At 41.2% G+C, this 8,531-nt stretch overlaps 2 protein-coding genes across 2 annotated transcripts; both read right to left on the bottom strand.

The window, feature by feature from the left end:
- Positions 1–1,133: 1,133 nt before the first annotated feature.
- LOC136507563 (uncharacterized) lies at positions 1,134–2,653 on the bottom strand. The gene is made up of 6 exons (XM_066502246.1): positions 2,527–2,653; positions 1,950–2,134; positions 1,744–1,884; positions 1,597–1,693; positions 1,397–1,501; positions 1,134–1,274 (listed from the first exon to the last, which is right to left on the bottom strand). Exons 2-6 carry the CDS (start codon positions 2,075–2,077, stop codon positions 1,134–1,136), a joined length of 612 nt encoding a protein of 203 aa, XP_066358343.1. The 5' UTR covers positions 2,078–2,134; positions 2,527–2,653.
- On the bottom strand, positions 2,272–7,821 carry LOC136508555 (uncharacterized). The gene is made up of 19 exons (XM_066503253.1): positions 7,616–7,821; positions 7,419–7,526; positions 6,465–6,581; positions 6,233–6,373; positions 5,989–6,067; positions 5,750–5,900; positions 5,413–5,531; positions 5,179–5,270; positions 4,940–5,051; positions 4,744–4,811; positions 4,490–4,651; positions 4,188–4,247; positions 3,896–4,024; positions 3,714–3,803; positions 3,251–3,341; positions 3,060–3,150; positions 2,919–2,988; positions 2,444–2,845; positions 2,272–2,296 (listed from the first exon to the last, which is right to left on the bottom strand). Exons 1-18 carry the CDS (start codon positions 7,721–7,723, stop codon positions 2,654–2,656), a joined length of 1,980 nt encoding a protein of 659 aa, XP_066359350.1. The 5' UTR covers positions 7,724–7,821; the 3' UTR covers positions 2,272–2,296; positions 2,444–2,653.
- Positions 7,822–8,531: the final 710 nt, after the last annotated feature.

Here is an 8,531-nt window from a genome sequence, read left to right as displayed (position 1 = left end):
ACTGTGGATTATCGCTCGCGTGCATTTTTTCGCAATGCAACTTGAGTTGAGTGAGGACATGTGCACCCTACTTCGGCTTAATTTGGGTCCAGCATGTCGATTTAGAGCCTTTTTTGGCGGGGCTCTTGAAATAGAGAGACTCTACTCTAGCTCTAGCAGGACCTACACCAACCGCACATTCTTAAAATAGTGTTTTGTTCATTGATCAGTAACGTAAACGTAGGCGGTAAACACAGAGTGGATTGTTTATAGGGAAAATGAGGATGGCATGGTTGATTTGTCCCCAAGTTGCGTTTCCTTCACTGCCCTGCTATATATAGTAGATCCGCATTCACACTTACTGCCACAACCCACGGCCCACGGCCCACGGGCTGAAGCTCGCCGCTAGATCTGGACCAGCCGTCCTTGCTCGCGAGATTGGCTCCCTTCGCCAGCCAAATGGTCGGTTCGCAGGGCCAGGAAGCCAATTGTAGTCACCAGGTGTGTGTGTGTGATTATAAGACAATGCTTGAGGTTGACTAGACTTTGTGATTCTGCAAATAAAACCCAAGAATGTGGTGCCTCCCGCTACCGTACATCCAACTTTGTGTTAACTATCATCATCATCATTTCAATCTCAACTTCCGAATCCACTTGTTCATCTGGAGTAGGTTTCAACTTTGGCATCCATACCACGGTTACCCATACCAGAAATTACAGCTAATTTCGTAGGCAAGCAGCAGCTCAAAGTTGTTAAATACAACAAAATATATTATAAGATACTGCCATTATATATAAGCAGGCTATCTCTGCAGCAATCAATCAAATTGACACCAATTCACGGCTCTCTAATTCATATCATCTGATTCTTTACATGTATAAGGCCTATCCCGATTTGCAGAATAGTTTTATACAAAAAAAACAACAACAAAAGAATTGGCACAGCAGCAGTTAGAAGGGTGTAATTAAGAAGATGGTATAGGGCAACGACTACAGATCTCAGTTACAACAGCAAAAAAATCATATCAATCCTCTGACTCCAGATACGAGTACTTCATTAGGCAATCTAACTAATTACAGGGAGTGTGTGTCAGGCGATGGAAGCTGTATGTTGGAGCAGGAAAAAACCCTGACCTATTCAGGACCAGGAATGGCTACTTGTGAGGACATGCTGTGTGCGGTTGTGTCGGTAGTGTCTTCTTCTTTCTCGACCTGCCGCCGCCGCTTCCAAACTCGTCATTCCACTCAGAAATTTGGGCCATGGTTTCTGAATCAGATGGAAAGCTAGCACACACCTACAGTGAAAAGCTCAACTGATTATCATGTGCTTATAACATGTGCTAAGGGAAAAGGTAATCTTAACAGCAGAAGTGCCCATAGCATGCCAGAAATAGGTAGGAATTAATTATTCCTTCACCTGTCCAAGCGCAAATTTCAAGTCATCCATTCCAAGTGGGCGAATGTCCTCCCTTCCATACAACGGAGGCTCAGGCCAACCTTCAGCTATTGACAGACTCTTCTCCTGTATCAAACAAATGATATTTTAGCGCTACCAAGAGAGAGATGGTGTGAGATGCATCAAAACGGCTAAACCATAGATGGAGGTTCTGCGCACACCTTCTTTTCCTTCTCAATAATTTCACGAATGGGACGATGTGTCACAGTTACACAGAGATTCTGCAGGGAAGGGATCATTATGATAAGTTTGCAATCCCTTCTCATTTCTGAAGAGTCTTAAGGCATAGCAACATACCTTCAAGTCACTTTCCTGAATATCCATCAGCCATTTTGGCAATTGATTCAAGATCCACATCTGGTTCTAATGTTTCTTTGGATAGTATTACTTTCAAAATCTTTTCTCTATTTGACTTGTCAGGAAGGCTCACCATTAATCTGCCAATAAGACTTGGTGCAAAGAGTTAAGGAATGGATACAAAATCAGTCTAGTTCAGGGGATCATAAAAGCTTACCTGCGAGGAAACCTTCGAATAACAGCATCATCAAGGTCAAATGGCCTATTTGTGGCTCCAAGAACGATTACGCGTTCTTGCTCTTTAGTATGCAAACCATCCCACTGTATCATAAATTCATTTTTCATCTTGCGCGTTGCCTCATGCTCCCTTGGTCCTCCCCTTATTCCTAGCAAACTGTCAACCTGTTATTAAAGGAAAAGACACAGTTGTGAGTGCAAAACACAGAATAAAACAATGGACAACCCATTTGCTTGCACACCTCATCAACAAATATTACTGCAGGAGATAAGTTTACTAGCTAGAGAAAAAATGGCCTTGACGTATTTCTCTTGATCTCCAACCCACTGAACAAAAAAAAAAAAATTGTCATCAGATTTAATGGAACATCTTCTGAACAAAAAAATAGCACCAGAACCGAGTTTCTGCACCCCTCCCCCCCCCCCCCCCCCCCCCCTCCAATGCGAATACCAACTGTTTCTGTTGAATAGTACCTTTGAGGTAATGCTTGACATTGATACATTGATAAAGTTTGCACCTGCCTCAGTTGCTACTGCTTTTGCAAGCAATGTTTTACCTGTTCCAGGAGGTCCAAAGAGCAGTATTCCCTTCACAGGCTGCCAGAAAGAAATGCATTGGTAGTACTTCCAAATGTAACTGATAGTTAGTAGGCAAATATGTCGGGCCACTTTGCTCTTTTAAAATTAGGCGAGCACCTTCGTTAGCTGCCCTTTGCTGTACAATTCAGATCTTTGCAGAGGGAGCATTATCAATTCCCTCAGTGTATCTTTCAAATTGTCCAGGGCTCCAATGTTCGCAAAGGTAACTCCAGTGTCATTTGGTGAGATAATATTTGATAGAAGATTTTTCTCAAATTCATTCTCTGTGACCACATCCTGAAAAAACGACTTGCATGAATTTGAGTATCAGGGACTTGTAACCAGATATATATAGAGATGGAGGGGTCACCATTAGTGCATTCTTTGATCTCTTAGCTCCACTCTGTGCAATCTGTAACATACTGAATCCATGCTTGAGCCTGTATCCACAATGCTACTTAGCATTCCACAGAAGGATCAATTGATGTTTATATTAGCTTCGTATTTTTACCTTTCGATTGGAAGTACCCATTTGCCATCATTTGGGGGTTCACTGTCATGAAGGTGATAACTAATAGCATATCCAACAATCTTTTCCAAATCTGAAGTAAATCAAAACAATATATATTTTTTTACAATAGTGTTATTATTGAAATGAAAAGGATGAAAGAATTGGTCCATGAGAAGGTAGAAACACCTTACTTTCATTAGTTAGTAATTGATCTTTGATAGGTAATTCTTGAAGATCATTGCATTCAATTTCATTGCATTCAATTCCTCTGCTGATCAGAAACTACAATGACGAAACATTGTAAGAGACATAACATTTGTTCGGGGGGTTCACACTTCAGATCAGGGATGGAATGAACAGCTGAAGATGTGGCCATAAAAGGTATTGGCCTATCAGGGACTAGCATTCTAGCAAGTATTGCTTCAAATTTCAAGGCCATTTCCATGATGATATTATAGAAGAAAGCTAATAAGGAAATAAATTTCAAGTGCATATAACATTAAAAAAGGAATATACAACTCGAATAAAGTATGAAGTATCAATGTATCATAAAATTCTATTTCAGAATCACTTAAGTGTGATGGTACACATAGTTTACATTCCAATAAAATGTTCCAGCCAAATGTTTAAGCGTATACCTTAATTGCAGCTTACCTTACGAATATTAAGAATATTGGCTTTAGCTCTAAGGGTTTCAGTATCACAATCTAGTTGTTTCTTGAAATCAGATAGCTGTGCTTCATTCTGCCCAAAAAACGTATATAAAAATCTCCAGGTTAAACAAAGTACCATCAACATGCACAATGTGTAACATAAGTGCCTAAGGATGACAATACCTGGGGAAGTTTAATGCAAATTTTATTAGGGAAAAGATTATTTAGATGCTCCATTGACTTGGTAGGACATTTGCTTCTGTCTTTCAAGGAATCCATTGGCTTGGTAGGAAAGTTGCTTGGGAAGGTTTCCTGCATTTTTTAAACATGCATTAAAAAAAGGATCAAACATAATTGATATTGTACCACTAAATGCAGAAAAAAACTACAGCAGGCTTAAAAATATTAACTGTTGCATGTCAAGAAATTTTATAGACCCACAGAAAAATAATATGCAAACGGATGAAAATGTTACCATAATAATATCAAGCAGTGCCTGGATGTCTCTAGGAAGCCCCGGAACTCCAGGATGAGACTACAAAACAGTACAGAGCACACTGTTACTGTTAACATTTTTCATAGAAATAGGGAAAGCATGGAAATATAACTTCCCACCGACTTGTTACTTCAATGATAATTCAAGGACAAATAACCTTTCAGGGACAGCCTACATGTAAGCATTTTGTCCAACTCTAACCCAAACATGCTTCATCCTTTATGTCTTGACAACTTCTAATCCAAATTTCATTTTATTCCCTAATAGGTGCACAGGTATACCTGATCCTTGAGGTTCTCTGCATGAATCTGAGACCCAATTATCAGAACACCAGCAGGAAGTTCACTTAGTGATGCATGCGATTCTCTACATTCGGTGAATGATTTCTCTACATCCTTGAGTAACACAATCAAACTACTGCTTTTGCTTTCTTCTGAAATGACCTGAAAGGCATTGAAAACCAAAACCATGTTGTTACAGGCAGTAATATGGAAAAAAAAGTGTAGTGAGGATGATCGCCTATAACAGCCATTACCTCAATTAACTTTCCTAAAGCAATGCTATCAACTCCTCCACCAGAAGAGTCTGGCCGAAGTTCCGAAGCTGAAGAAATGTTGAAAACTTATCTCACATAAGATTACCACAATATACATTGCTTAAGAAGTTCAGAGTTCAATTAAAGAAAGAGTTAAATGTTAATATAGAAAAATAAAGAAACGGGCAACAAAAACCTTCTTCGAAAGTGTGTCTGTTGGATGTCCCCACAATATCATCTCCTGAACTAGAAGGTGCAACATCCCTCCGGACATCCTTTATGGACTCTCCAAACTTAGAAGACGTCTGCTAGAATATTATCTCTTAATCAATAATATGTATGTTTCTGCTTACATATTGAGGAGTTGAAAACTTGAAAAGTTTGGTAAAATTTTGAACTGTGTATATCAGTAAAGGGAGCTCATGTAGAACTTACACCACACAGCATAAGAGAATCAAGTATCAGAAGTCTAGCATCAAAACGCTTTGAAAGTGCCTTTATCAATCTTTCCTGGTAAATTTCAGACCCTAGAAGCAAGTTTTTGCCAAATAGTTAGAGACATACAGAAAAGCAAACACCAAGAAATTGCCAGCTAGGCATAACAATGTGTGTAACACAGCTCCGTGACATTATTTTGTCACAACAAAATAAAAAATTCATAAAAATTACCTGGTGGGCCAGATAACAGAATTCGCTGGTCTAAAGGTGAAAGTTTTGGTAAGAATTTCCTAGACTTCTTTTTCATGTGTATGAATGCAGATGATAAGAGTATCTCCTTTGTGCTCTCACTGCACGAAACGAGCACAGATTAATAAAAAAAGGTGGTATTTAGGACCAAGCCACCAAAACTATAGCAAAGGATAGATTGCTTTGGCCCAATTATTTTGGCAAAATACTGAAATCTGATGAACAAACAGAAAAAGAAAAAGTTCAGAGAAAAACTGGAAGATAACAGAGCTCTTAATGAAAATACACAAGACTGTATAATCTAGAACTAGCATATTACCTGAGATAATATGGGAAATTATCAAAGGTTACTTCAATATCCTTTGGGCTCAGAATCTCTTGTTTCAGTCCATCCTTAAAAGCTTGCCATCCGCTCGGAGGCAAAGAAGCTGATGGACTAGACCTGATGCAATCGCTCTGATTTTCAAGAGCTTCAAAATTCACCCAGTCAAGTCAACCTCAATTAAAGTTGGTCCTACAATATCCAAACTGATCATACGTAATTAATTGTAATCTTACCAGATCCGACTACCCTCTGGTTATTCTCTCCAGCCGATCCAGCAGTAACTTCATTACCCCTTAGAGGATGCTGAAAAATCTGCCAGCATGTTATGGATCACTCAAGATAGGAAGTCAAACTAACAAATCTGACTCATTGTATCATTGCTGAAGTACCTATTAGCATCCAAATCAATAGAGAATGGACAGAAGAATGAAATGGACATGTATGGTGTATGAACAAAATTTGATAATGTATGGATACATAGGCATGCTTGCCACATTGACCGAAAACAACTTCATCCCCTCCTATGAGGGGAACTTTGGAGTCTCTTCCAGTTTTTCTTTTATTTATTGCAACCTCACCATTTTTTCCCGTGACCTGTAACTCACATGAACCTCCTTGCTGGAAAATGAAAAAAAAAGACCAAGTTTATGCAAGAAGTCAACAAACATAACAAATAACTGCATTCTAACAAAGGAGAAGCATAAAGGACCTCAAGACGCCGCAATATGCATAGTTCTTGACTAACAGTTTGGTCATCCAACCATATGTCACTGTTTTTATCGTTACCAACAGAAATTTGGTTGCCAAAGATAGGAACATGGGGGGTCTGCAATCACAGATGGTTGATATTCAACATCAGTTAATATCAAATGAGCAATATGGCCTGATTAATTAAGGTAAATTAAAAAAACAAATGCACAAGTTACAAATAGACTGAGGAATGTTTTCAGCTGATTGATCACAAAATAAAAGAGGTAACTCAAAATTTATGAACCATGACGACAAAATTACAGGTTCTCACACATTTGAGATGCAGAAAGATCCCATGAAGATTAAATACAGACTTTCTTGCAGTCACCACACCGAGAAGAATATTTCAGACGTTCACCTACGTTTGACCTTCTACGAGTATGTTATAATAAAATCAGAAATGGTGGTTTAATAACTCCATTAGAACATGTCCTTGTCCTAAAAACCATTATGATCCCTACGAAAGAGAAACGACAACGGTACAACTTTCGGAATAATCCTAATACTCCAATCAAGGAATTCCTCCGGACCAAGAAACCACTGATAACTAACGGATTCCAAGAACATTCAAGAAACTGCACAGAATGTGGACACTGTTCTGCACCAGCAACCAGAAGTGCAGAACACGTGGACTTGATGCAAGGCGCTAAAAGTAAAAGCTAGAACCCAAAGACCACAAACAAACAAATTGCACAAATGCCGTACAGGTTCCCGAACCGATGCACAGAATGCATGTAGGCTCCGAAATGGCACAACGCAGACGACCAAACGGCAAGAACCGTGAAGAAGCCGCTTCAGATCAAGAATCCAGGGAAGAACCACCAGGAAGACCCGAAGAGCACAATACGGAATGTTGGCTGGCGCCCAAGTAAATGTCGAGAGTCAAACTGTCAAACCCAACACACGCACGCACCTGCGAGCACTGCGAAAGCAGCTTCGCCCACGGTTTGGGGCCCGAGCGCGTCCCCGCCGCCGGCGCCGCCCCAGCTTCGGGCGCGGAGGCCTCCGACGCCTTCTCCGCCTGCGATTCCAGTCCACGTCAGCTCCATCCAACCAATACCGTATTCCCGCTTTGCGCTTTGTGGAGGAGGAGGAGGAGCTCGAGTTCACCTTGCCGCGCTTGGTCGGCGAGAGCAGCAGGGAGGACGATGCCGCCGGGCGCTTCGCGCCGCGGCCGCGCTTCCCTCCACCTCTCCCTCCGCTGCGAGTCGTCACCATGGCGGCCGGCCGGCGACGAGGGCGGGGGGTTCGTTTCGCTTTCCGGCTTTCCGCAAAAGGCAAGGGAACGGAATGGAAGCCGAAGCCGAAGCAGAAGCCTCCGTATATGAAGCCTCCGTTCTGTTTTTTTTTTTTTATTATGGGGGGAAAATGGAAAGATGGCGGAGCCTGTGGGGTTTTAATTTTATTGAGAGGTGTTGGCCCACCTGTCAGCTTCATATACGTCGCAAGCTTTCGCTTTCTTTAGAGGGGATACCGGATACGGATTGGATTCTCTGTTCGTGTTTGTGAGTTTGTGACCCTTTTGTGGTAGTTCTTTTTTTTTGAAACTTTTGTGGTAGTCTGCTACCAGTGTACTTCCCATTATTTATCACAAGTCCGGCGTTTGACCAATTTGAATCTTTTGGTCATGTGCACACTTAACACTTTTTTTTTTGAAGGGAGATGCTTGCGCCCGGACTTGCAGCGTTTTCGGACACAGCTCCCCATCAGCCAACTGTTAAGCGATTCCACCAACTGTGCACTGGTGTCACGGCCCACCAACGGAAGTCCAATCTCAGGTTGTCCAAAGCGGTATCCCCGCCCTACCCGCGTAACAGAGAAGGGGAGAGCGTGTGCTCGCATCCGCGCAGCCATCCCCCGGCAGTAGGAGAGGAGGGAGATGCAACATTCGATTTACTTTCGAAACTTACAGATGCAACACTTGCAACATACGTATGAAAACAGATAAAACATTTAAAACATGCGTTTGAAACATTTGCAAAAACACTTAAAAACGAAACCATTGTAAACATATGCAACGTCTAGA

Source organism: Miscanthus floridulus, chromosome 15 (genome assembly GCF_019320115.1).
Source record: "Miscanthus floridulus cultivar M001 chromosome 15, ASM1932011v1, whole genome shotgun sequence".
Classification (NCBI taxonomy): domain Eukaryota; kingdom Viridiplantae; phylum Streptophyta; class Magnoliopsida; order Poales; family Poaceae; genus Miscanthus; species Miscanthus floridulus.
This window is presented reverse-complemented; position numbering and strand designations above follow the sequence as displayed.